Consider the following 26,634-nt stretch of genomic DNA (forward strand, 5'->3'; position numbering starts at 1 on the left):
TCTTTTTTCAATTGGAAGCCACTTACATTATTATAATCACACACCTGTTGAAGATTATATATATATATATATATATATATATATATATATATATATATATATATATATATATATATATATATATACATATATATATATGTATATATATATGTGTGTGTCAAGTTTATGTTTGTAGATCAGGGATATTATAGTTTTAAAAATGAACTTTAACCTAAACTTTAACTAAAATTAAATTAAATATTAAAAATGCTATAGTTATTTTATGTCAGCTAGATTGGTAGCAACATTATTTTCATTTGAACTAAAACTTAAATAAAAGAATAAAAACTATACAGACATATAAAAAAAAATAATAATAAAAATAAGAATAAAAAAATTTAACTAAAACTTTACAAAAACAAAAAATATGAAACTAAAACAAATTCAAAATATTAATAAAACATATAATCAGCCCCTTCTGGAGGTTTTAAAAGGGTAGTTCACACAAAAATGAAAATTCTGTCATCATTTAATCACCCACATCATGATTCTGTCTGACTTTCTTTCTCAATCAGAACAGAAAATAAAATGTTTGAAGAATGTTGGTTGAAGATTCTCCTCACACATCTTCCAATCTGCAGGAGCACTAAGAGGAAACCGGAGAGAAATGCATGCTTTTTGCATGTCTCTGATTTCTCACCCCAGTGAATGTAAACTGAACTAGATTGTTGTGTACCATGTTGCCTACCTGACTCCCACTAACACAGATATGGCTGCCCGGTGGAGGGCAGAGGAGGGGTGACAGAGCTGATCTCTCAGGACAGGAACCACATCAGTCTCCAGCGCAGGCAGCGCATTCACCCTCACACAGCAGCTTAATGTGGAGAGAATTAAAGCCAAACCCTCTCTTCTTCATCTGAGACCTTCAGCACCAGTTTGGGCACCAGCCCTATAGACACCATAAACACTGCACCTGTAGACAGAGGACTCGTCAAAAGAAAAGCTTCTGAAATACAAATACTGTATCAGAAGCATAAGAAACAATACTCACCTGAGGAAAATTCAGCGATCCTGTTGAGTGCCTGGCCTTTTCAGGGTCCTTGATCAGGTTTGCGAGGGGACTCACAATGTCAAATTTCAGAAAGACATCTCTGTACGAACACTTATATCAATACTGAATACTTATATGGACAAAATGGCACAAATGACTTGTGCTGCAAGTATTTCAGTTGTTTCAAAATATCAGATCCATCACTGTAAAACGAAATACTCAATTTTCAAAGTGTTGGCCACTCTAAAATGCTCCAAAATATTCTCTTCTGTTTATCAGAGGCTGCATTTATTTGATCAAGAAAAATAATAATATTCAAAATTACAGCTGACAATAACTGTCTTTAAATGGCATTTATATATGATGAAAAACGGCCAAATTAGAGCCAGCATCTTCATTTAAACAGCATTCATGTATTCATATTGTCATTCTTTCTTGTCTCTAGCATTGAAAAAAGAAAGAAAAATTGAAATATTGGCAGTCGATATTGGAGTCAGCCTGTTTCTTTGTAAAATATGTTCCATGAAAAATCAGGATCGGTGCGGTAATTCCTGAGTTGTCAAAGCTGCATTTTCAGCATCATTCCTAGTCTTCGTTGTCACATGATCCTCCAGAAATCATTCTGCTCAAGAAACATTTATTATTATTATCAATGTTGACAACTGTTGTGCAGCTTAATATTTATGTTGATACTGCAATATTGTTGCATAGAAAGATTTAGAATTTATTAACTACAAATTAAACAGCACTAAAATTTGCAATATAATATTTTGTAACATTATAAATGTCTTTGCAGTGACTTTTTTATCAATTTGATGCATCCTTGCTACTGTAAATACAATCTTTATTCAAAAGTTAATTACATTATAACTATATTTTTTGTTAAAATAGATTAAGAAATAAATATGTCACTAATGTTGAGCCCTTTTATGGTTTCACTTACACTATAACAGTATGAAATAAACTGACATCACATAACACATATCCTATATGGGACAAATCACATTCATATGCCAAGAGCTTACACAAACTAAAACTCTAGAAAACTGTCAGCCCTCAGATTTCTTGATTCTGGTCAGCCGTCAGCAAGCACATAAAGCACTTCAGTAGTTTTGACCCTGACTAAGTCATCTTTATCTTGCAACAACATTTTAAGTCTTTTCATACACCCTATGAGGAACAGAAATTACAGTCATTGCTATAGGCCTACACAAGGATGTAGATGTAGCTTCATAAGCCCGCTCACGGTCGTGCAGCGAGCGCCCTCTGCTGGGTGAACAGCTCCGCGTCCTGCAGCTCCAGCATCAGCGTCGGAAGAGCCCAGTTACCGAAAGCCACCGGTGCCTGCGAATCGGAGGCTTGCCATCTTCTTCGTTAGGGTGCTTAAAATTTATTTACAAATGAAAAGTTCGTTATTTTAAAGACTGATCAGCCTTTATTGTATTGTACACGTTATTGCTAGGCGAAGCAACATCTGAAAGTAAGAGCGCCTGGTTGTCCATCTGATGCGTGTCAAAGTTGAGTTCATTACTATAGCAAGATAAGATCAAACAATCATTGTAAAAAAAAATTTCATTATGTCGGGATCATGAGAAAATTAAGTCGTTATAACGAGAAAACACGAAGGAAAAAAATAATGCATGGCCGCTTAGAACTTCCGTAGATAATACAGAAAATAATCAATGAAAATGTTGAATGTTCAATACCCCTCTTACTTTTATGGGAAAATAGCACTTTTTGGCTTCACCAAAGACTCTAAAGAGGTTGAAAGATGAAATGACCAAATTTCTCATTCATAAATGCAAATTTACTATAAAAAAAAAAAGAAAAAACACCTACTTTTATGCTTTTGTTGACTGAAGTAAGGCTGTATATAGCCAGTATTGGAGATTATTAAAAATAATTCTAAAAGCTATTTAAAATAGCTATAACTACAGTTTAAGGCTTTAAACGTTTGAAAGTTCTACTAAGTATGTATTTTATATTTTTGTATCTGATTGTACCCTTATTATTATTTATGTATTTTACCCCCCCCCCCCCCCCATTGTATTTATGTATGCATAATTGTATAATGTTGAATATTTGCATTTGGATAAAAGGGCATGTATGTTAATGTTTATTCAATAATAAAAAAAGAGATAATATGATCAGGTATGTTCATTTTAATATCTTCATTTACATTTTATTTGAATGGAATAAATTCGATAATGCAAAGGATCAAATACATTACGAATCAACAAGCTGCACAAGATGCTGCTCAAAAAATTTAAATCCACATTGATCCATATATTCTCCTGTCCACTCAATTTTCATTGTCTCTCGTGGCTGTTGTGTTTCTAGTATCAGTAGCCATATAATTTAATATGAAGGTCAATGAGTTGTCTGAGGAAGCCTCTGTTAGGAAAGACGCCTCTTCCCTCTTTCACCTTCTGGATCGCCTCCACCAGCGTCATGTTCTGTTTCAGCATCAGATATGCCAAAACTATAGTTGCTGATCGACTCACTCCAACATGACAGTGAACCAGGATTTTACCTTCGATAAGAAGATAGAGTTTAGTGACTCTCAGCTGAAAGTGCCTGGTTTAATGGGACGCACACTTACCTCCCCCTTTCAGCGCTGTATGTATGAATTCAGCAGCTTTGTTAAAGTTGGCACTCATGTCATAAGTGCAAGAGTCGTGTGCATCTATGCCCATGTATTTGATGCCCATGCCATCATAGATCTCACAGCCACGTCTGGAGCTGTGGGCACAGTTCAGGACATGAGTGAAGCGACGCCTTCTCATCTCTGCACAGTTTTCAGCTATATCCCTAAACAAAGATGCATCACACAGCACTATTATTGAACATACGGGTTATAAAACATTGAAAGAACACTTGTTTTGCAGGGATTTCAGTTGCTTAGTAGATGCTCTGTTCCTGTTAACAGAACCTGATTGTTTATTTAAAACCCCTAAACTGTGAAAGTTTACTTGACTATATTAACATTAAACCCTAGTCTGATCATGACAAACTATATATCATTGGCAAAGTGTAAAAGACTCCTTAATAGATATTTTACCACTGTTTTTTTATTTTTATTTTACAAATTATGCAGGAACAGTAATAGATTAATTTATGACAATATTGCACCTCAAAAATGATAACAGGAGTTCTGACCTTTGTCACAAAAAGTATTTTTCATTGCCTTTTTTCTTATCACATGTTTTAGTAATCATCATAAATTATCACTTGAAAGCTTAAAACCTCAAAATTCATCCTGTCTCAATCATCAACTTAAAATTTGGAAAACAACTTATTTAGACATATGCCTTCAATTTTACAGCACTGATTTTGTAAAAAATTAAATTTGTAAAAATTTGTAAAATATTTATTTTATATAAAATAAAAAAAGTGTATAATTCATTTGTAAATTTAAAATTCTATACATTTTATATCGTTTTATTTTGTATTATTATTCTGCAATTATCTCCTGATTATCTTTTTCTTTTTTTTTAAGACAAACCTTAGGTCTGTATTCAAAAGCATTCATTACTCATAACAATTTAAGTTTATCTAAAGTGCAGTTTTTACGTCTATATAAAAAAATGGGGGTGACAGATAAGGGGTTAATAGCTTTGCTATTTTAAATATGTTTTGTTTTAAGTGTTGGGTTCTTGATTGGAAAAAGACTTATTAGTTTAGTGATTTTTAGAGTAACAGAGTAACTCCCTCATGTGTTCGACAACATATACTACATTAGGAAGAGCAGCAACTCGTGCAGATAACTACGTAAATTTACTAATAAGCATAAAAAAATCGGTTTGTACGACAAAGGTGTCATTGTAACGCACATGTAAGCTATAAATAATAATGAATACGGAAGCTGCAGTGTGCTTACATGTTGCCGATGTAGAGACTGGGCCAGACTTGATCCGCGTTAGTGTTGACTCTCCCAGACACTAGAAGACGTTCAGCCTCCATCACCGCTAAACCGGGAGAAGTGAAGTCAACCACCGGTTGAGATGAACGAGAGGTACCATAAGAATATTTAGACCTGTAAGACATCTTTAAGTTGTAAATGGGCATTTAGTGTCCACTGCTTTTTGTTAATACTAACCGCAGGAACTTGCTTCGATTGATTTAAGTGCACGACACAATCTTATTAGTCATTTAGAGTCTGCATGAATAAAAGCGGTGTTTTTGGATGCCAGTGCAGGGGTTATTTTTAGTCTCTAGGCCTGCGCGTTCACAGCAGATCGATTACACATGAAGACGGTTTATTTTAATCTACAGTATGGCCTATAATATACAGTACGGTATATAATATAACATAATCAACAGGATGCAGGAAAGATATAACTGTAAATTCAACCTTGACATGAATCAGTGAATTAGGATTGTTTCTAGCTTGTTAGTTGGGTACTGGCCACTGAAATAGTATATTTATTTCAGTAATATAAAGTAAAGTTGTGAAAATTATTATTTGTTAAAATTTTCACCTTTCAAAATTGTGGTGTATTTGAATGTATGCATTCTGGATGGTTATTGGTCCTCTTACACACCATTATGTAAATACTGTATTGTGATTGGTCTTGTTACTTACTATATTAACATACTGCATACTGTGATTGGCCTTCCAGTTCTTACATAATCAGACAATCGAATTGTCAAGTTAGTAAGTCAGACATCCCAACCTGCAAAAAGTCATTTCAGGGAGGTATCCCGAAGACAAACACCTCCCCCCCCCCCCCCCCCTCCCAAAGGAATGAAATACATCTCAGCTGTAGTCACCTTCTCAGTGAGACTTTGCCTATCTGAATGGGAGAACTGAGATATATTGGAGCAGCCTTCCCTGTGCTTAGCCTCCCTAACATGTTGTGGTCCCTAAAAGATATAGCATAAAATATTATTTCTATAGGATATAGGCCTATGTAATTATTCGTTAATTATGTTTAAATATGTAGATTACTTTTACTATTTATATAATCTGCTTATACAATTTATGTAAACTGCTTTTATTTATTTTCCATTGCAACTTTAAACAGGTCTAAAGAGTTTGTTGTTTTCATGTAGCCTTGGCAAGATTTTAACTAATTTGCGGGTCTCAGGGAGCCGCTTTCAATATGCGGGAGACTTTCGGAACTTCCGGGAGACTTGGGATGTCTGGTAAGTCGGCCTTGACACGGAAGCGGCTGAAGTGGTCAGCAGGATTTAGCTGAACTGTTTATTGTAAATATTGTAGCAATGTATGTCGAGAAACTCACACAGAAGTCATTTAATACCAAGCAGCTTTCTGCTGGTCACCGGGCCAAATATGTTTGAAACCTGGGTCTTGTAAATTCGCCTTACAACTGCAAATGTGAACGAACATTAATGCTGAATTTCATTTAAACAAAACGGAGGCATATAACTTAAACTGGCTTAAAACTTTGTTTAACTTAGCATTTATTTCATTACATTTACATTTAGCCATTTAGCATATTAGGATTCAACCATAAATGAAAACGTAGTGATTGTGACAGACATAATTCACCTTTGTTATTAAGTGTAGTTCTGTACACTGTGTTTCTGCATAACTATTCAGGGATCGCGGTCCCTTTAAATATTCAGAATGCATGATGACATGGAATGCTGGTCAACGCTATATTTTCTGTTGGTTGTTTTTGCCTTAAAAATAAACAGAACACAAATTCATGTGCTCAAAGTGAGAAGTTGTCTCTTGCAAATTACTCAAATTCTACACTGGTGACCCTGACATTAGTCTGCTCGACGTATCCAGAGACACGACGCAATCATGACCGTGAACGGTGTCACCCTCAAACTCCCAGATTTTCTGGGAATCGCCAGCATTGGCATGGTTCGCCCAGACTGAAGTGCAGTTCGCATTGCGTGAGATCACCGCGGATACAGCAAAATATTACTATGTTGTGTCTGCTGTCGGAAATTCAACAGCATCCAGAGTGGTGAGCCTTCTTACAAATCCTCCCGAAAATGAGAAGTATACAGCACTTGAAGCCCACCTGTTGAAAACATTTGAACTTCTGGGCGAACACAGACCTGATTTTCTTTTCATCCAGCTTTTCCTGCGTCAGCTGCCTTCCCAAGTGAGAGCTGCATTAGCCAACACTACAATCACTGACTGTCATAGACTAGCTGAAGAGGCTGATAAAATTTTTCTGGCGAGTCAGGGACATTGTGCAGTCACGCTTTTTTTTTTTACGGGAGCACAAAGGAGCGTCCTGCCTGCATCCCATTTGGACATGGTAACGACAACCATGGCCCCCCTATGGAAGCTGCCAACGGTAGTCCCATCCGCACATATGGAACGAGGTATGTTGGATTGTGTTTTGGAGGACAGCATTTCGGTTGCCGTTCCCCTCCTCGGCACTGATTTTTTGTGTGCACATGGACTGCTGGTGGATGTAAAGAACCGCTGTCTGATTGATGCTGTCACGTTTTGTTCTTATAAGTGCGCACTCAGTGAGCCGGACTCAATACGACTGTCTAGCATGCTCTCAGCTTCAAATGATTTCCAACGTCTACTGGCCAGTTTCCCAGCCCTCACTCAGCCCACTTTCTCTGCATCTATTGTGAAGCATGGTGTGGAGCACCATCTCAACACTACTGGTCCATCTGTCTATGCCCACGCTCAGTGCCTCTACCCGACCAAGCTTACCGTTGAAAAGGCTGAGTTTGCAAACATGTAATGCCTGGGCATAATATGCCGATTTGGCAGTCCGTGGGCATCACCCCTCCACATCGTCCCCAAACCTGGTGGCGGCTGGCGCCCGTGTGGCGACTAGGAGGTCCGCTGACCTCCTCTCAAAGTTTCACATATCTGTTAACCATGGTTGACAGGACCACCCGGCGGCCTGAGGCTGTTCCACTGACATCGGTGGCGTCTGTCGAGATGACACAGGCATTTATTGGCACTTGGATTGCCCGTTTCAGAACCCCTTCAGACATTTCCTCTGACTGAGTCGCGCAGTTCACTTCCGATCTTTGGGATGTACACCGCACAAATGCATATCACCCGCAGGCTAACAGACTCTGTGAACGTTTTCATAGATCGATGAAGGCTGCCCTGCGTGCCAGCCTTAAGGACAGCAACTGGGTCGACAAGCTCTCGTTGGTGATGCTGGGTATCAGGACTGCACCAAAGGAGGACCTTCTGTCCACATCCGTGGAACTTGTTTACGGACAGGCGCAGTGAGTGCCAGGGGATTTTTTTTCCCTAGCACCACGGTTCCCTGGTCTGTTACTCTCCAGCGGTCTACTCTACTGGATAATGCGAGGCTTTTTGCACCTGTCCCTACTTCCTGTCACTGCCTTCTTCATTCGCACATCCCTGCTGGACTTCAAACAGCCAACTATGTTATCATTCGCCACGATGCCCACAGGGGACCGCTACGCCCACCCCACGAGGGCCCATTCTGGGTTCTGGAGACAGGGCACAAACACTTTGTGGTGGACAGGAGTGGCAAATCGAAACGACTCTCCATTGACCGCCTTAAACCGGCTCATTTGGACATGCCACGCCCTCCTGCTCTGTCCCCACCCTGTGCTACCATCCCACCCAAGTCTCCCATACCCCATGCACCTCAATCGTGAAATGATGGTACATTGGCTGCAGTGAGGTCTCCTCAAACTCCATTACAGTGCAGTCTTGTGGCCGGTTGATACGCCTACCTCCCCGTTGATTGTTGGGTTTTTCTGTTATGGTAAATTGTGATTGAGACAGACATAATTCACCTTTGTTATTAAGTGTAGTTCTTCACACTGTGATTCTGCATAACTGTTCAGGGATCGCGGCCCCTTTAAATGTTTGGAATGCGTGATGACGTGGAACGCTGGTCAGCGCTATATTTTCTGTTGGTTGTTTTTGCCTTAAAAATAGACAGCACACACATTCATGTGCGCAAAGTGAGAAGTTGTCTCTTGCAAATTTCCATAGCGTAGTTTTATTTGTTATGCTAAATTTAGGCAATAAGTTCATCTTTTTTTCTGTTCTTTATTGGAAAGGACTGAGTAAATATGTTTTCAAATGGGCTACTGCAGTGAAGCTATTTCTGAATGTATATAAATATTTTCTACATGAATATTATGCCGTGAGCTGAAGACACAATCATTTGAAGGTCTTGATGTTTAATCTGAGAGACCCTACAGTTAGTTGACCTTTATTCAGTCCTACAACGTTATAAAGAAATAGTCCTTGCTTGTGTTCGAAAACATGCATTACATGGGGACTTCAGCAGGCAGGTTTTTGATCCTTTCTTGAGATTTGTTTTCCATATATTTGTTATACAAATATACTTTTTTTTTTCTGTGAAGATTAATCCAATAGACAGTTTCAGGTATACATAAGAAATCATTTACAGAGAGAGAGAGAAAGAAAAACATCCAAAAAAGATAAACACAGAATCTGAGACTTCATGCAGAGTTCAGGTGATTTGTAGTTTTTTGTATTTGATATACTATGAAAAAGCACCTGCTAATATTATGGCACGTTTTTTTTTTTCTGGTTAAGAAACCGACATAAAATCCTTGTGGTAGGAGGAAGACCCGTTGAACGGTCCACGATATCAGTGACTTTGGTGCAAAGTATTAAATGTATTGAAGTTAAAGGGAGCTTTTATTCCATGGAGTACTGCTGATGGTCTGTCCGTAATCCACATCCCCACTCCAGTCCTTCAAATATAAACTGTACAGTATTCCTTTTTTTTTTTTTTTTTTTTATAAAGGCCTCCTGTTTGACTGTACACAGATCCGCAGATGGCTACCGCCACCTGAACACTGACGCAGATGCATTGAATCAGCTACAGATCTGTAGTCTCACAAACAAAGGAAAGAAAATGAACAATAGCTAAAAGTTCTCCGAACTGCAGGATGTAAACAAAGGCCTCTACTAAAAGGTGAACTGAGATGCCGGTGCACAATCAAAGGAAGTGACCACAGCTGATGATGTGTAGGCTTCACTGAACTTTAAAGACCATGTGAAATGGTTTGAAAATCCAGATGCGGCCTGAAAAAATAAAGCGGCACAGGAACTATGGATGCAATGGCAGCTGGTCTGAGATCCGTCCAAGACTGTGGGTTTGTAACATTCAGTTTGGACAAGATTGAACCATGCTTTAAATCAAAAACTGGCATTTGTGATTAGTTAAGGTGCAGTTACATTTACTGTTGCAAAATTTTGCAAGTGAAATCCAGTAACTTTAATAGGAATCTCCAGGGTCGGGAATTTCACCTAATAGTAAATTGTTGCATTAATCAATAAAGCTGCTTTGTTAGAAAGTGACATTTGTGTGAGCTGTGTTTTGTGCATTGCTACACTATCACCAGCAGGAAACCTTTTTGATGGTGAAACTTGGCTTGGCTAATGTGTTTGCACCTTTATTAATATATTTCCATGAAGAAAATTGATGAAACGAATACAAAATCCAACAGAAAATGGGTGAAATTAAATGGAGCGAGTTACCAAAAAAAACTGACCTTCTTTTATTTATAGATTAAGACATTTTACAATATAATCAGGAATGTATTGGGATAATAGCAGTGCTAAACAACATTCCCAGTGCAAAAAGCTCTTGAAAAGTTGTGCTACCAAAAACCACTGGAAGTATTAAAATGTGGTTGAATTAGCTCTGTTTTATCCTTTCAGTCTGCCTAGACTAAAAAATAAAAATGAAGAAAAACTCTTAAGATGGTGTTATGCAATGAAACTTATGTTTAATTTTGTGCAGATGTCAGACTGCCGCTGCTTTTTGCTGGATGGCAGAAGGCTGGTGAGTATGGCACTGCAATGATTAGGACATTTTGCACCTGCATTTCATCTAATACATAACCATCAATAAGGTACACAACCCAAAAACACCACGAAGTTAATGCTGCCAAACTAACTGGCAAACTGTGAAAATCCTAATCTGTTATCATGAGGAGATATCATTTAAAAAAAAAAAAAAAAAAACAACCAGAACCATTATCATCATCATCATCAAGTTATTAGAAAGCCTTTTTCTCAAGGTGGTCCAAGATGGCCTGGATTTTCTGGACGGCCTCTTTGCGAGCCTGTCGAACGCTGTCCTGTCCGTTGGTCTCCACAGAGTCCAATTCCAGCAGCTCTTTTGTTAAAAGTTCCTCCAGGCACCGGTAGCTCTTGTCTGTCTTTTTCCCCACAAACTCATCCACTTCCTCTTGGAGGTACTGAACTTTGGCCAGAACCTGCTGAACTCGAGCCAGGCTGGGATTGTCACTTAATGGGGCTGGAGTGGACGACTCTTGCTGGAAAGACGTTGGAGGTTGTTCATTCTGGGCTGGTTTTGGCTCGGGTCCTGAACATTCGGAGGGAGCCTTGTTGTAGATTTGAGGTGGAGAGCTGAACTGGGCGGCTTTGGGCGGAGGTGGAGTTGGGTTTGGAGTGCTGGCTCGTGGTTTGGGGTCTGGATGCTGGTTTTGAGGGTGGATATGTGGCTGACTGTGGTATGGTGGATCCTAAGAGAGAGATATTCATTTGAATATTAAAAAAGTGCTCCATATTACACAATAAACCAATTCCAAAACTGCAATGTGCATTTTGCATGTATTAAACACAAAGTATACTTTGTTTTTTTACACATGTGCTAGAGTATGTGTATAGTGCGTGTGACATTTTTATCACCAGCATAATATGTGCACACTGTACAGGTGTAAACCCATTTTTTTCCAATCGTGCATAGTGATGGGAGAAAGCTATTGAAAGCTCAGAATAAACCAAACTAAGAGTGTTCACACTTGGCGTCTTTTTTGACAAGAAAATCAGTTAAAAGCTAGGGGTGTAAGTAGAATGCACCCGAGCCAGTTGGAAATTGCTCAAAAGTGTGACAATTCAAGAGATGTTAAACAAATCAGGATACAATTACGGATACTGATCTGAGCGAAACAAAAACAGCCCATCTGCTGTTTTTGTTTTGTTCAATTCAGGGGCGTCCAGTTCTGCGCCTGGAGGGCTACTGTCCTCCAGAGTTCAGCTCCAACACATTAAACACACATGAACCAGCTAATCAAGCTCTTACTAGGAAAACTAGAAACTTCCAGGCAGGTGTGTGTGGAGGAAAGTTGGAGCCAGAGCCGTTGAATACCAGAGTAACAAAGACTAACGTGTCATGGAGCAGCCAATAGTTCCAGCATTAAAGGCCATTCATTTCAGTTCTTCTCAAGCACACTCGCTGCTAAATTGAAGAAATTGCTAAATTTGTATATTTTAATGCATTTGTTAACCTCAGGATCAATGGCATCTAGCTGTGTATGAAGAAGTGAATCCTAATTAAATGAAGATTTAGATATAGAAAGACATTTTATTGCTCATTATAACTTCTGGAGAGAAACGGCACAGACAAAACATTCTAGAGTGCCGGTGTTTGTGCATGCTATCAAATAAAGTATAATTTGAAAGGCTATGTGTTTGGCTGTCAAAACTGAAGTCTATGTTGGGTTTTATAGGAAGAATATTCATTTTTTTTTTGAACAACTGAAAGCCTGAAATTAAGATTCTGATGATTTTTAACCTTGATTCATTGTGAGAACCTGATAATGACTTTAAAATGAGACTATATAACCACAGTACTATATATGCAAGTGTCCATGTTTGAGAGTTGAAAACAGGAAATCTGAGATTGTGATGTACAGTAACATGTTCCGATAGTGGGAGAGTTGAGATGTCTTATGTAATCAGCTTTTGGAGGGAAGGAGTGGTTACATGAGGTGAGCCCAGCACTCTCTTAACTGTTAAATAAGCCTTCCCACTACGTGTTTGCCAGAGTGCCAGTCAGTACATTTACATAGACTTTAGAAGTTCGATATCTGGCAGACTGATGCGATCATTTGTCTTTAGAAAATGTCAGGTAAACATTTTACTCTAAAATTGAAGTAACAAATCAAGATTTATTTTGGCCTCAGTGTCATACGCTTGCTCTGAAATACAGGGGTGACATAATGTTTATTAAACCTACAATATTCACATGCAGTGTCATGTAAACTAGACCACATAGATGAAGACGACGAGACGACGCAAAAACTCACTTTTCTGAGTGATTATAAAACATTTCATATAGACAACATTTTCATATAATTTTATAGGTTTTTAATTTACCACGTATTTGTTAAAATAATTAGGACATATTCTTTGCTAATGTTAAAATTCTCTAATATGCCAATTAAAAGTACGACAGGCTTTCTCCAGCTCTTTATCACTTCATTAAAAGTATGCAAAACCAAAAGGACAAATGTAATTTTTTCACAAGCCATCATGTATTTGCAAGCGGGAATCTCTTAAAGGGATACTCCATCCAAAAATTAACATTTAGTCATTAATCACCCCCATGTCGTTCCAAACCCATAAAAGCTCTGTTTGTCCTCGGAACACAATTTAAGATATTTTGGATGAAAACATGGAGGTTTGAGACTGTCCCTTAGACTGCCTAGTAAATAACAGTGTCAAGGTCCAGAAAAGGTATTAAAGCCGTCATCAGAATACGCCATCTGCAATCAGACGTGCAATCTGGGTTATATGAAGCTACGGGAACAATTTTTGTAAGCGTAGAAAATTAAAATAATGATTTTATTCAATAATTTCTTCATCAGCGGTCTCCTCTGTCTCTCATTATCACTGTATGCTGTGTATGCTCTTCCGTGTCATCCGCGCCACAGGGATGCGCTGTTTCTATGTGTATTTAGCTTTATTGTGCACTATATAGTAACATTATATAGTTGCTTGGAAACAACAAAGGGAAGATTTTCTCAAAAGGTCAAGAAGATAGTGCTCCATTTTTTACTTATTTGTATTTTCTGCTTCAGTTCAACTGAAAGAAAAAGTTTGTAAAACATCACAAATACCTTGTGCTCATATGGAGGTGGTGCGGGTCCTTGCCACGGTGGAGGGTAAGGCGGTCGTACATGGTTATAGTGACTAAGGGGTGTCTGAGCATTGGACTGCCACTGCTGCTGGGGCGGTGTGGGCCCGTACCCTCCAGAGTGGGACCAGGCCTCGTGCTGGGGTCTAGAGAGCATGGGCTGCTGGTTGGGGTAGGGAGCATTCGAAATGCAGCCTTCTCCATAGTGAGGGTAAGATCCTGCTGGGTAGCCAGGAGCCTAACAGGAAAAAATAAGTACTTTTTTCATGTGGTACAAGCAACATACAGGGGGGAAAAAAACAGGAAGCGATTAAAATAAAATGTCATGTGGTGTGACTGCCCCAAAACTTTCATGATGTTTAAAAATAAAATGTAACTAAATTAATAAATAATACTAATAAAATCATGTATACTCCAGTGCTATTTTAGTAAAAGGCATTTACTATTATGGTATTCATTCATATTTTAAATTTTTATTTTTATATTTTCAATTTTAGTAATTTTGTTATGTGCTTTTGTAATTTGTATTGGTTTTAAATATTTCTGTTTAGCTTTAATTTATTTGTATTTTGGGAATTTAGTTTAATTTTAGTACTTATTTCAGTTACAGTATATTAAAAATGTTCAACCTAATTTTTATACTTTATTTTAGCTTTATTTGAAATGACCAAAAACACTAGTTAATAATAACTATGCTGGTCCATTCATGCATTCAGAAGAGTTTTTATTATCTTAAATTTACATTTTTATATTTTTTATTTAACAATAGCGATGCTGTTACACACATTGATTCAATATTTAGGAAAAATTATTTCTTTTCACTTGTTACACCACAGGAAAGTTAACCATTAAATTGAACATTCTTGAAAATAGTTTATCACATGAAACCAACATGAATACATTATTAGAAACATGTTTTAAAGTAGATTTTTAAATGATTATTAACTCTCTTTATAATGGATTTTATGGATTTACTTATTTTCAATTGACGCAAAAATTAGCTTGGTACAAAACTAAATTAACATTGTTTTATTTAGTATACATGTAACTGAATTTACCCCTTGGCAGTGAGGGACAGGGTAGGATGGAGGAGCTGAACCCCCCGCATTTTGTTCAGGGCAGGTCTGGCTGTGATACTGAGGCGGTCTTGAAGGAACCTGGTCACTGCAGTAGAAGGGGTTGGAGGGATGGAGCATACTCGCGGAGTACTGTCCTGGATTGTACACCCCATTGGAATAGCCTGACATTGCCTAAAAAGGGCACAGCAGAGTGAAGCGGGATAAATCTGCGGTGTCTTTGACTGACAGACGGTGTTACATAAGCCTGAAATGTCTGCAGTACCTGTGCACTGTAGGAGGCCTGTCCATTGGCCTCTGTTCCAGGGGGGTACGTGCTGCCATAAGGTCCCGCCGTGTGTGACTGGGGATACCAATAATTAGAGTAGCCGGGATACTGAGAATCCTGAAATCAAAATGGTTAGAGTATATACACGTTACAAACTAAGGGTCCGATTTTTATTTTTTTTATTTTGCATTAATCTATTAAACATGTTTTGGCTCTGGTTTGATGGTGTGAAATCTTTAAGGGATAATAAGAGTAATAAATGTCACTATATTACAATAAAATTATATGAACATGGAAATATTTCCCATCTGCTCCCAAATCATAATTCAATACTGCATACTGATATAAATATATACTAGACTCTGATACAACTGAATAAATGGTTAATGGCAATTATTATAATCACCAGTAAATGCAATCAAAAATACAAACTACAGCAAAGATACGAAGAAGAAATAGGTAGAATAAGAAAATATTCCTTGCGGACCCATACTGAGTGATATAAACACACATTTCGTCCGTGCTCTGAATGAGTGAGTGCCAACTGTTCATTCTCGGGCTCAAGCTGAAGTTATCCAGGGAATAAGGACTTACTTGAGGATTATCAACCCTGTGTCCTTTTTAAGGCATTTAAACCCAGGTTACTTCAGGTGGGACTACACAAGCTGGAAATAAGATGCATGTGTAACTCCAGCGATGAAAAAACAATCACTAGGTTGGAAAAAGGCTCAGCCCCTTGTTTCAATATTTTGTTGAACCACCTTTTGCTTTAATTGCAGCCTTTGGTCTGTTGGGATATGTTGTCTTTGCAATATTTGCCCACTCTCCTTTTCAGAACCGCTCAAGTTCAGTAAATGTGATGGTGAGTGTTTGTGGACTGCAGTCTTCAAGTAATTCCACAGGTTTTCAGTGGGGTTTAAGTCTGGGCTATGACTAGGCCATGCAAGAACATTCACCTTTTTCTCCTTCAGCCACTGTGTGCTTTGGGTTATTGTCAAGTTGGAAGGTAAACCTTCTTCCCATTGACAACTTTCTAGCAGCGGGCAGCAGATTTTCCTCAAGATTTTGACGGTATTTTGCCCCATCAAATTTTCAAGTGCTCCAGTTCCTGCTGCAGAGAAACACCCCCAGAACAGGATCTCACCACCTCCATCCTTTACTGCAGGAGTGCTGTTATTTGGACGGTGAGCTGTATTGATTTTCCTCCAGACATAACGTTTGTGTTGAGACCAGATAATTCAGTTTTAGTCTCACCTGCATCAGGAGTGGATTTTTTCTTGCAACCCTCCCATACAAGCCACATTTGTGGAGAATTTGTAATATTGTTGTCACATGCACACAGAGAGCACTCTTTGTCATTCCTGTAACTGCTGTAGGTCTCCTGGTCACCTCTCTGACCAGTTTTCTCAAGTCAAGACTCTTTCATCCAGTTTGGATTGACCTCCTGATTCAGAGGAGGACTGTGTTGTAACAAATACCTTCCACTTCTAAATGACATACCTCACTTTGCTTCTAGGCATTGATAGAAAAAAGACTTGTGCCTGTCCACCCACAGTTGATTGTATGCTTCAGTTGCACTAACAAGGACTGAAACGCTCCAGGAAATGTTCCTGCTAATCAAAATGAGCACAGCTGATTGCGGTGTCCCAGTGTGCCTACTTATACTACACCATTAAAGTATGTACTCTTTTGTCGAAGAAAAAGTACACACTTTTAAGTGTGTAGTAGAAGAGTAGGCAAGCTTTCGCGTCAGTCGCGTGCATTCACCATGTTTGTAGTTTTTAAATGCTTTTCATTCATGTTTGTAGTTCTCAACTGACTCCGTCAAAGCGCAATGGATTGTGGGTAATATTAGCCAATAAAGTGTGCATGGATCCACACTTCAAAAATCAACCCAAAATAGTTGACCGGGGGTGTCAAACTCAACTCCTGGAGGGCGGGAGCCCTGCAGACTTTATATTCAACACCAATTAAACACACCTGATCCAACTAATCAAGTCCTTCAGGCTTGTATGAAAACTACATGATGTGTGTGTTGGATCAGAGTTTGAACAAACCTCTGCAGGGCCCCGGCCCTCAAGGAATTGAGTTTGGCACCATGCGGGGACTTTTGGCTTTTTTTTTTTTATCAATATACTATGCTTTGGGACACACTTATTCTAATTTCACATACTGTTTAAGACGGATAGTATGAGCATTGGGACGCAGGGAAAGTGTGATTAGATACACCTGATTGAGTTTACAAGTCATTTTTAAGGAGGGGGTGATACTTTTTCCAACTCAGTGATTCGGTTTATAATTTTTTTTATGTAGTTTTTTTTCCCTGACATGTTGGTGTTATATCTTTCACTTGAATGTTACAAGTTGCACGGAGTAAATACAGCTGGATAAAACAAAAACTGTGTCCGTCTTCATTTCAGGGTGCAAAGAAACGGAATGTGGTTATTTTATAGGGGGTTGATTCTTTTCTATATCCAGTGTAATTGCGCTAGTAAACAAGAAACAGAAAGCATGTGGTTCCTCCTGATGATGTACTTCAGACCCCGCGGGCCACGCTGTGAGTCAGGCTCGTGCAGCTCGATGTTTCCCGTGTGAGAAAGCGTTATTAATGCCGTAACAGCGTCCTCGCAGCCTCTATCAGTATTATATGACAAAAGACTCACCATGCCGTTGTTCCAGTTATTGTTGTGTGAGTTGTAGCTGGAAGGCCAGGGTGATTTGGGATCAGACTGCATCTGCTGGTGCATGATCCACGCAGCCTCAGCTCCGACGCGCTCGCCAACGGAGTCGAAAGACATTCGTGACTAAACCACTAACTCTTTCGGTCTGAAGTTCACTTCCGTCAGCCACAGCTTGGTTTCGAATGAAAGAGGCCTCCTCAAAACCGGTCTCTAATGATCTCCCGTTGCGTTTCACTAATTGCTGGAGCTATAGTGCGTCAACTGGATATATTTCCCATTTTGTCTGGTACATACACTGCTGAGACCATAGCGCTGTCATTCAGTTCAACTCGCCAACCGACGCCACTTGACTGACAGTTCATCTGGCCAATGGGAGATGAGCACCGCTGTGACGCCACACTCAAGTTTCTAGTAATGGGTGGCTCTAGTTTCTCAACGGTTCTGGAAATGGGAAGTCCTTTCTCGAATCGGTTCTGTTCAAGAGATTCGTTTTTTTATTTTTTTTATTCAAATGCTTTAAACAACAACACAGAAAGGCATTCATATCTGAAAGATTTACATATCAAGACATTTTCATATAACACTCTGTACAACATTAAGATATAAAAATAAACAATTACATAAATTCATCAAAGATACAAATAAAAAAGTAGGGGAGTAGGAGGCTTTTATATTATAAAACCAAAATCCTCTAATAAAATCTAAAAATACCTTGCTTTCATCCTTCGTAATGTCTCTAAATATATTACAAATTCCTATTTAAAAAAAAAAAACACAAATTGTGGAGGAATTAAAAAAAATTATGAATGAAAATTTTCAGCAAACAAGAATAAAAACGTCCATTTCAGTTATTCTTTTACATTAAAACGTAATGGCCATGTCGTAATTAATTTAAGATTTGAACATTGAGTTAATAAGAGTTTTGAGGTTTTATTTATAATATATATATATATATATATATATATATATATATATATATATATATATATATATATATATACACAATGTTAATATAATTTTAGTTACTATAATATTACACTGTAAGAAAAATCCCTATTAAATAGGATAATGTCCTTGTAGAAAATTGTCAGTACAGCTTTCAAGCCTAAAACACAATGCAATGCATAATTAAAAATAAGGGTAAAACACCTGTGAAAATCAACATTATGCCATATTTTACAGTCTTTTCTTAAAGCGTAAAATCCATTACATCTCTTTCCTGAAAAAGATGGACAGTTCAGTTTAATTGAAGAGGGTGATTTTGTAAACCAGTTCAACCGGTTCATTGAAAAGAACCGACTCAGATGAACGATTAATTTGCGTTCGCAATATGTAATCTAACCTAATCATCAGTTAATCTAAATAAAAACACAGAGAAATGGCACAATTTAGGCGTCATTATAGATTTAAAAATATTTTGAAGTAAAACCTGGGATATTTGGAACAAGTAAGCGAGCGTTTAAAGGGTTAAACTGAACCGGAAGCTCTTTCGCAGCGTTACATCCTGCGGAATAAGGATACACATTTGAAATGGTCCATGGCTTGATACTTTACGTTTAAAATAAACCTCCCAGATGTTAGCAAAATGAATTACATGCCAGGGACTGCGAGCCTCATCGAGGACATTGATAGTAAGTTAAGTGAGAATATTTGAGTGATTCCCCGCTGAGACAGCGCTGTGTAATGATGTTCTTCTAGGATCTGAGCTCTTATTAAAGTCACGCTGGCGGTAGAGCTGCATGTTACACTCAAAATAGAAATCCTGTCCTGTTGGCTATTGTTCCGCAAGCTGAACTAGCTCACACGAATGACAACTGCCTCAATGCAGGTGTTCGTGTGATCATATTTAATTATATGATGGGATAATATTGAAGTTCAACAGTAATGCTGTGCCTGACGATGCTTTGATTCTCCCCTTGTTAGAGAAACACCTGGTTCTGCTTCGCGATGGAAGAACATTGATTGGGATCCTCAGAAGCATAGATCAGTTTGGTATGTATAGAAGCGTGACGTTGTTAATTTGCAAGCATATATGTGTGTGTGTGTGTGTGTGTGTCTATATGTGTGTATTTGTGTGTTTGTGTTCTTAAAAGTGTAATTTGTGTTCCTCAAAAATAAAGTCATACACATCTGTAACAACCTGAGGGGGACTAAATTATAACAACAAATGTCGTTTTTGGTGAATTAAGCCTTTTTAGTCCAGTAATAATATGAAAAGGAAATTGACATTATTCAGTACTGTAAAATTTATGTTTGAACAGTGAACTTGCGTTATTGATAGATTTTTTTTTTTTTCACAGCTAATTTAGTTTTGCATCAAACGGTTGAACGTATCCACGTTGGTAAGAAATTTGGTGACATACCTCGTGGGATATTTGTCGTCAGAGGAGAAAATGTGGTCTTGCTTGGAGAAGTAGTAAGTACATGTGTTCATTCTGCCCTTGGAAGGATTTTATGACACTGTATATTAATTGTATGGCCTGTGGTGTGTGATGAAGGGTAACATATCATAAATCTTGCCACTACTCACTGAAGTGCTTGTGCTTTTTTTCTTTTTCCAGGATCTGGATAAAGAGTGTGATCAGATCCTCCAGAGAGTTTCCATTGAGGAGATCCTGGAGGAACAGCGGACAGAACAGCAAGCCAAGCAAGAGTCCGAGAGACTGAAGCTACAGGCGGTCAAAGAGCGAGGCTTATCCATCCCTAAAGCTGACACGCTAGATGATTTCTGAAGCATCTTTAGTTATTTTTGGATGATTTTATTTTTGTTTTACCGGTTGGTTTTCTTTGGTTTGAGACTACATTCCGTCTTGACTTTGAAATCATTCTGTCTGATGATAGAGGAGTGAGTCTCACGAGATTGTGACTTCAAGATTTTGTTTCACTAGTTGCCATTAAGGCAATTTGGGGGTAATTTCCCACCGTCTTTGTTTCTTTAATGGCAGATGCCATAGTGAAATGAAGGATGGAGCACCAAACTGAAGCACTTGGCCTGATGGCTTTTAGTTTAATCTTGATAAACAACAATAATGGTATACAAGAAAATAAGTTTATTTCAGTGTTCACTATGTTATGGATATGACGCTATGTTTATTAAGTTGGTATAATATGTAAAACACATGAAACAACACTGAAAATATTTTTGTTCTATTAAACCTATTTTATACCGATGACAGTCTACTTTTAATTGTTTCACTCTGCTTGCTTCCAAAAAACATTTTAATGATAAATCTCCAGAAGTGTTTTTAGAAACCAAACAACATGGTTTTAAAACATTAGAGTGCATTTACACTAGATGTTTTAATAGAACACAGAATATTATTATAAAAGATATAATAATTATAATTATTTTTTAAATCTTCCATATAGGTTTAGTATGTGCTTGTACAGTGGCCTTATTTCCCAGTTCGGGTTTTCATGTGAAACATGTCCTTGCATCAATCGGTAGCTAGGGGGTGATTTTGCCTTTGTTCGGTTTTAAGGCCATAGTTCTCCTAGAGAAGGACATCTAATACAGTGAATATATTAGAGTAAGCTGCAGACTCTAATAATTTTGCTTACACTGACAAAATTTGGTATGTGTATCGATTTTTTTTTTTTACTTAGAAATTGCTTGTATTCTAAATTAATGTAGGACATTGTAGAAAGGCTGAAAATAGCATTTTCTTGGGTCTGGATATTATATGAGATTACATTGTTTCATTTTTATCTTCTTATCCTGTCTCGTTTGCCCCATTAGCCGTGCACAAAACTTTTAAGCGCCATAAGTAAAGTCAAGACTGCATTATATTCAGAATTGAAATTGCATTACTCAGACCCATGGTGCATACAGATAACACTAACAGTAGAGCCTAAAAATCTAGATCAAATATAAAATACAACTATACAATAAAGGGATGTAAAAAAAATAATATAAATAAAGCAGGGCAAGGCACGTGGCAGATAGAGTGCAATTATAAGCGCAAATGTAATGATGAGAAGAAATGGCCACCGTTTAAATAAAAAAGGGGTGTCATTTTTCTTCCTTGCTATTTATTGGCCTTGACTTTCAATCCTGGGCTATCCCAGTTTCTATTATTGCGCCCATCGCCGTCTGAATGAGCGGGAGCGGCTTGAATGTGCTGCTATCAGATATCCTTTGACAGTCATGCATGCTTGTTCTCGGTCCCGTGCGTCACAGCTGCATTAGAACACGCCCCTTCCAAGCGCTTGTTGAATAGGAATGACAAGGAAACATGACAAGCGCTGAAGACGAATCTCATATACTGTTATAACCGCGCGCGTTCACGTCGCCGCGTCATTTGAATGCCGCTCCACCGCTTCAAATCTGAACGGAGCCACGGGGAAAGCCGCTTGGGACGCTGCCAAAAATTACCACCGAGAGGAGAAACCCAGCCCTGCTTCGATTACGCACCGAGAGAGGGAGCACGCTGATAGTGACAGCGGCGCTTCAACAGCTAAACTCATCTGTGATCAACCGTGCGATACTTGCTCCGTTGTCTGCCGTGCAGCCTCGGAGGATGTAGAGCTCGGCCTGCTGTCTCGGGCATGTTCGGTTTAACGGGACTCGTCGCCAGTGGCTTGACAACGCTGTGTTTGAACAGGCAATGCCTTCCTTACGCAAACTACAACAGCCTCACGCGTGTGCCAGCGATTCGTCGTTTTACTTATCTATGCGTGTGTTGATAGTTTAAAATGCCTAGGTTTTGATTTAAATACTTCTATACGGACGGAAAATAGCGTATTGGGCTGGGAGGAGCAATAAGGAGCAGCTCTATCTACTCTTCGGCTTCCAGGTTTTTTTTTTTTTTTTTTTTTTGATGGAGCTGGAGAATATTGTTGCAAACACTGTACTCCTGAAGGCACGAGAGGGTGAGTACTGAAAACTAACGCGAAAATGCGATCTATCATGTTTTAATCGCATGTACTTGAATTTACAGCCGCGAAACTGCTGCTCGTGCACCTATCGTGATGATGTAATCTCAAACAGATGCTGTGTGAGTTTGTCCAGCACGAGCTGACACTGGCTGCGTCCGAAAGCTCTAAAATGCTGCCTTCAGAGGCAGCATTCCAAGGCAGGAAGGCGTCAAGGCACGTTCGAATCCGAATTCTGCTTCACTTCCTGTCTCCGGAGTAACATTCTAATCGAATTTTGAAGGCAGCATAGATGTATACTTCGCTGCCTTTGATATCCCACATTCCATATTCCATTCCGTGACAGTTAAGCTAAAAAATAAACATGGCTTCTGAAAGTTGCGTTTGGTGGTCAGTTTGTGTGTAAATTTATATTTCTGACTAACCTTTTGAAATTATTTCTAGTGATAAATCAGTATTATAGTAAATAAATATTAATTTAGTTATCACCAAAACTCGCTGTAGATCAGTAAACCGTTATGCATCCTCGGACACCTGTCCAAAATCAGTTTCACAAGGTGCCTTGGTGCAAAAATTCTGCCTTCAAAATCATTGCCTGAAAAGGCATCAAGTCAGCTGCCTTGGCTTTCGGGTGCAGCCATTATTGTTTTGAAAACTGCTGGCAGTCCTTTCATCTGTAACTGATGTTAGAACACCAGAGTCATAATGCTGTAACACTGGCTTGGTTAAAAAAATGCTAAAATCTTGCCTTCGGAGGCAGCATTCAAAGGCAGGAAGGCGTCAAGACACGTCCGAATCCGAATTCTGCTACACTTCCTGTCTCTGGAGGCACCTTCTGATCAAATTTTGAAGGCAGCATAGATGTATCGCGGGACAGGGTTTCATATTTTTTTGAAGCACCCCTGGGCGCCGCCATTGGCTAGCGGACCCCCACCTGCTGTTAGCATTCCATTGACTCCCATTCAAATTGACGTCACTTTGACAGCGAATAACTTTACCTCTGAGGCTTTTAAAGACTAAATTTTTCCATTAATTATTTCTAGAGAAACACGAAAATGTATAAAAGGCCCCATTACCTTGTATCTTACATTATGGTCCCATAGAAGCAGTTTTTGTAAAAATAGGCTAACGGTTGTGTCATAACCTGCGACTCTGTCGCACAGTAGAGAAATTACCGTATGGACAGGAGGAGAAGCTTGCAGGCAATCTTTTACGTTCTATGAGGCAATCGGGGGACGTGGAGGGATAAAGTCAAGGGAGATAATTAATCAGAATACTTATCAAAATTTGCTCCTGTTCACGCTCGCCTTCTCTGCAAGATTCGGTGGGTGATTCAGATTTCTCTTGGCACAGCGATTAGAAGACTTACAATTGTCAGACAGGTTGCTCACGTGACATCTACGTCATCAAGCTCAGTTTTACTGTCTATGAGATATATCCTTCACTGCCTTAGATATCCCACAATCCTATGGGGTTCATTCCGTGATGGTTGAGTTAAAAAATAAAGGTTGCTTCTAAAAGTTGCGTTTGGTGGTTAGTTTGTGTGTAAATGTGTATTTCTGACTAACTTTTAGTACTTTAGATGTTATTTCTAGCGAGAAATCAGTTTAGTAAAGTACAGTACAGTAACTACGTATATATTCGTTTAGTTCTGACCAAAACTTGTTCTATTTGGTCTGCCTCAGAAGTCTGTCCGAAAGCACTTTCATGAGGTGCCTTCGTGCGAAAATGCTGCCTTCAAAGTCATTGCCACATACGGCAGCGAGTTTCGGATGCAGCCATTGTATCTTTTGACAGTCGGTATGCGTTATGGGAAAAAAAAATGTGTCTCCTACATCCATTTAACGCTCCAAAATTGAGTCGTAGCTTTTACAAACACTATATTGTGTGTAGGGTGACTACAGACTTAGAATGCTATATTCTGTTATCACTGAGGTTGCTACCTAATGTGAGGAAATGGTAGATATGTTGCATCTGCCGCCTTTTTAACATTGTTCCACACAGACGTGCCCTACTAATATAAATGCAGTAGGTCCTCTGAACCAGGTCAAACGGTTTATAAGGTAATGTGAACGACGCTTGTCTTTGTTATCACCAACACCACAAAAACCACTACTTCCTTTCCTTTCCTGATGTTATGATACATAAGGCCTCGTCAGATGATCACTATTCCGCTTTCCTGAAGTGATGTCTGAAACTTGATTGATTTCAGTTCAGACTGAGCCAAATGTAAACCAGAACCACAATGTAGGTGAATTGTAGCATGTCAGTTTCTGTCAGTGTCAAAAGGAACACAATACATAAGATTCTGTTAAAAATGTACTCTTCACTTTTTGCTTAGAAGTGAATCACTTAGCAGTTACAATTAAGAGTCATTCAGATTTTACTTCTTGCATTCTGTTGTGATATTAATCACCGTTTAGATCTCAGTGTGTCATTCAGCTTGTTTCTTGTCATCCGTCGAGATACTTCAGAGTTCAGTCATGACATTGTTCAAAGATTGCAAAATATGGAGCTGCTAAACCTTGTTAGCTTTAGCATCCACACATTTTTTGTACCGTTGTGTCCGTTAATTGCCAAAATTCTTTTGTGGCCTGGAGGCACAAGCTCATATATCCAGTTCCCGTGCTCTTTGCTGCCCTTAGACTGGAGTTTACCATAAATGACCAGGTTTTTAAGTGTAAGATTTACAGTTGAACTCACTATGTTGTTGAACAGAGGGCGCTAGGCTAGGCCAGTAACATTAGCTGAGTATTCATTAAAGAGGTTTGGTTTATTTTTATTTTCCACACTTCCAGTAGAGTTTTGTCTCTTAGGACAGTGGGTACAAGTGTACATAGTTATTGAATATTTGAACAAATATTGAAAAAAGCCTTTTTACATGCATGTTTCAATGTTAGTTTGGAATGTCCTGCTTTTAATACAAGTAAATTAAGTATTTTTTTTTTATTCATTAAGTTCACTTATGGACTTGTTTATAAGATTTTTCCAGAAAAACGTTTTAGAATTGTCATCATGTGTAAATGTAAAACATCTTACGTAATCCTAACTGCGGTAATTTTATTTTACTGAATTCCATTCTTGCCATGAAAATAGCTTCAGCTTTTGACATTTCATTTAAAAACTATACTAGTACTACTACAACAAACATGTTTCTTGTCATGCTGCTGCTCTTCAAGTTGAAACCCTTTTGCACATAGAGTGAACGTCAGGAAATCTGTCTTTTTAAAGTGGTCTTGTGTTTCTTGATGAGTGCAGGCCTCTGTGTGTGCACGTGTGTGAGAGAGCACTTGTTCAGCGTTCAAGTTCTGCTTCGTTTGTTCTTCGTCCGTGTGTGTGTGTGTGTGTGAGTGTGAGTGAGACTTTCCCCCCATTTGTTATTTCACTGTGCTTGAAACTGAAAATGAGGCGCAATGAGACTCTTGTCCAAATGTTCGACTAGCAGAATATAACAGGAAAAGCAGAGTTTACAGGCCACACAGTCTGTTTACATGGCTGAAGCCACGTTTCCGAAATCATTAGAGAGTCCGGCCAGAGCCAGGCAGCCCCAAACTAAACAGAAAACCCATCTACGTCTGCTATGATATTCTTCTTGGAGACTGAACATATTCAGGCACAGGCATCAAGTTGGCATTGAGAAGGTAGGGAGTGTACCTTGAGTGTTGTCTTAATGCGTATTGAATTTGTATGTCTCATTTCATTTAGTTATTCATGTTTCCTGCTATAAACCTACCTAGCAACAACTAACTTGAGCTTAAAAGACATGCTACATTAGTGCACGCTATAGTTTAGAAGCCAGTTTCCACCTTAGAGTGGATAAAAGATATGAAAATGG

At 38.6% G+C, this 26,634-nt stretch overlaps 4 protein-coding genes across 7 annotated transcripts in view; 2 read left to right on the top strand and 2 right to left on the bottom strand.

The window, feature by feature from the left end:
* Window positions 1-3,179: 3,179 nt before the first annotated feature.
* LOC113070656 (dual specificity protein phosphatase 26-like) lies at window positions 3,180-5,186 on the bottom strand. 2 transcript variants are annotated; one of them, XM_026244050.1, is made up of 4 exons: window positions 5,130-5,186; window positions 4,911-4,998; window positions 3,633-3,841; window positions 3,180-3,563 (listed from the first exon to the last, which is right to left on the bottom strand). In XM_026244050.1, exons 2-4 carry the CDS (start codon window positions 4,991-4,993, stop codon window positions 3,373-3,375), a joined length of 483 nt encoding a protein of 160 aa, XP_026099835.1. In that variant the 5' UTR covers window positions 4,994-4,998; window positions 5,130-5,186; the 3' UTR covers window positions 3,180-3,372. The 2 variants fall into 2 exon arrangements, with proteins under 2 accessions (XP_026099835.1, XP_026099834.1); XM_026244049.1 differs by having other exon boundaries at window positions 4,911-5,181.
* Window positions 5,187-10,457: 5,271 nt separating this feature from the next.
* Window positions 10,458-18,255, bottom strand: LOC113070697 (BAG family molecular chaperone regulator 4-like). Its single transcript, XM_026244088.1, has 5 exons — window positions 17,907-18,255; window positions 15,241-15,360; window positions 14,958-15,149; window positions 13,883-14,137; window positions 10,458-11,503 (listed from the first exon to the last, which is right to left on the bottom strand). The coding sequence occupies exons 1-5, from the start codon at window positions 18,039-18,041 to the stop codon at window positions 11,015-11,017; spliced, it is 1,191 nt and encodes a 396-aa protein (XP_026099873.1). The 5' UTR covers window positions 18,042-18,255; the 3' UTR covers window positions 10,458-11,014.
* Window positions 18,256-19,396: 1,141 nt separating this feature from the next.
* On the top strand, window positions 19,397-21,095 carry LOC113070698 (U6 snRNA-associated Sm-like protein LSm1). Its single transcript, XM_026244089.1, has 4 exons — window positions 19,397-19,555; window positions 19,848-19,916; window positions 20,225-20,340; window positions 20,486-21,095. Exons 1-4 carry the CDS (start codon window positions 19,510-19,512, stop codon window positions 20,654-20,656), a joined length of 402 nt encoding a protein of 133 aa, XP_026099874.1. The 5' UTR covers window positions 19,397-19,509; the 3' UTR covers window positions 20,657-21,095.
* A 973-nt stretch (window positions 21,096-22,068) lies between these two features.
* The window catches only part of LOC113070699 (G protein-coupled receptor kinase 5-like), a 51,437-nt gene continuing 46,871 nt past the window's right edge, over window positions 22,069-26,634 (top strand). Inside the window, exon 1 of one of the 3 annotated variants that reach the window (XM_026244094.1) lies at window positions 22,069-22,796. In XM_026244094.1, the coding sequence (XP_026099879.1) occupies window positions 22,745-22,796 (52 nt within the window). In that variant the 5' untranslated portion in view covers window positions 22,069-22,744. The remainder of the gene's footprint in view (window positions 22,797-26,634) is intronic. The other 2 variants (XM_026244090.1, XM_026244093.1) reach the window with 2 other exon arrangements.

The sequence above is a fragment of the Carassius auratus genome, unplaced genomic scaffold (assembly GCF_003368295.1).
Source record: "Carassius auratus strain Wakin unplaced genomic scaffold, ASM336829v1 scaf_tig00005214, whole genome shotgun sequence".
NCBI classification, from domain to species: domain Eukaryota; kingdom Metazoa; phylum Chordata; class Actinopteri; order Cypriniformes; family Cyprinidae; genus Carassius; species Carassius auratus.

What these genes read in the sequence shown, in the direction of transcription:
- LOC113070656 (XM_026244049.1), bottom strand. Translation starts at nt 5,098, where the DNA reads ATGCCCATTTACAACTTAAAGATGTCTTACAGGTCTAAATATTCTTAT. An exon ending in AGTCTCTACATCGGCAACAT is followed by an intron (nt 3,842 to 4,910) that starts GTAAGCACACTG and finishes ATCTTTGTTTAG; the next exon opens with GGATATAGCTGAAAACTGTG. An exon ending in TACAGCGCTGAAAGGGGGAG is followed by an intron (nt 3,564 to 3,632) that starts GTAAGTGTGCGT and finishes TTCTTATCGAAG; the next exon opens with GTAAAATCCTGGTTCACTGT.
- LOC113070697 (XM_026244088.1), bottom strand. Translation starts at nt 18,041, where the DNA reads ATGTCTTTCGACTCCGTTGGCGAGCGCGTCGGAGCTGAGGCTGCGTGG. An exon ending in ATAACTGGAACAACGGCATG is followed by an intron (nt 15,361 to 17,906) that starts GTGAGTCTTTTG and finishes TTTTGATTTCAG; the next exon opens with GATTCTCAGTATCCCGGCTA. An exon ending in AGGCCTCCTACAGTGCACAG is followed by an intron (nt 15,150 to 15,240) that starts GTACTGCAGACA and finishes TGCCCTTTTTAG; the next exon opens with GCAATGTCAGGCTATTCCAA.
- LOC113070698 (XM_026244089.1), top strand. Translation starts at nt 19,510, where the DNA reads ATGAATTACATGCCAGGGACTGCGAGCCTCATCGAGGACATTGATA. An exon ending in CCTCATCGAGGACATTGATA is followed by an intron (nt 19,556 to 19,847) that starts GTAAGTTAAGTG and finishes TCCCCTTGTTAG; the next exon opens with AGAAACACCTGGTTCTGCTT. An exon ending in TGGTCTTGCTTGGAGAAGTA is followed by an intron (nt 20,341 to 20,485) that starts GTAAGTACATGT and finishes TTCTTTTTCCAG; the next exon opens with GATCTGGATAAAGAGTGTGA.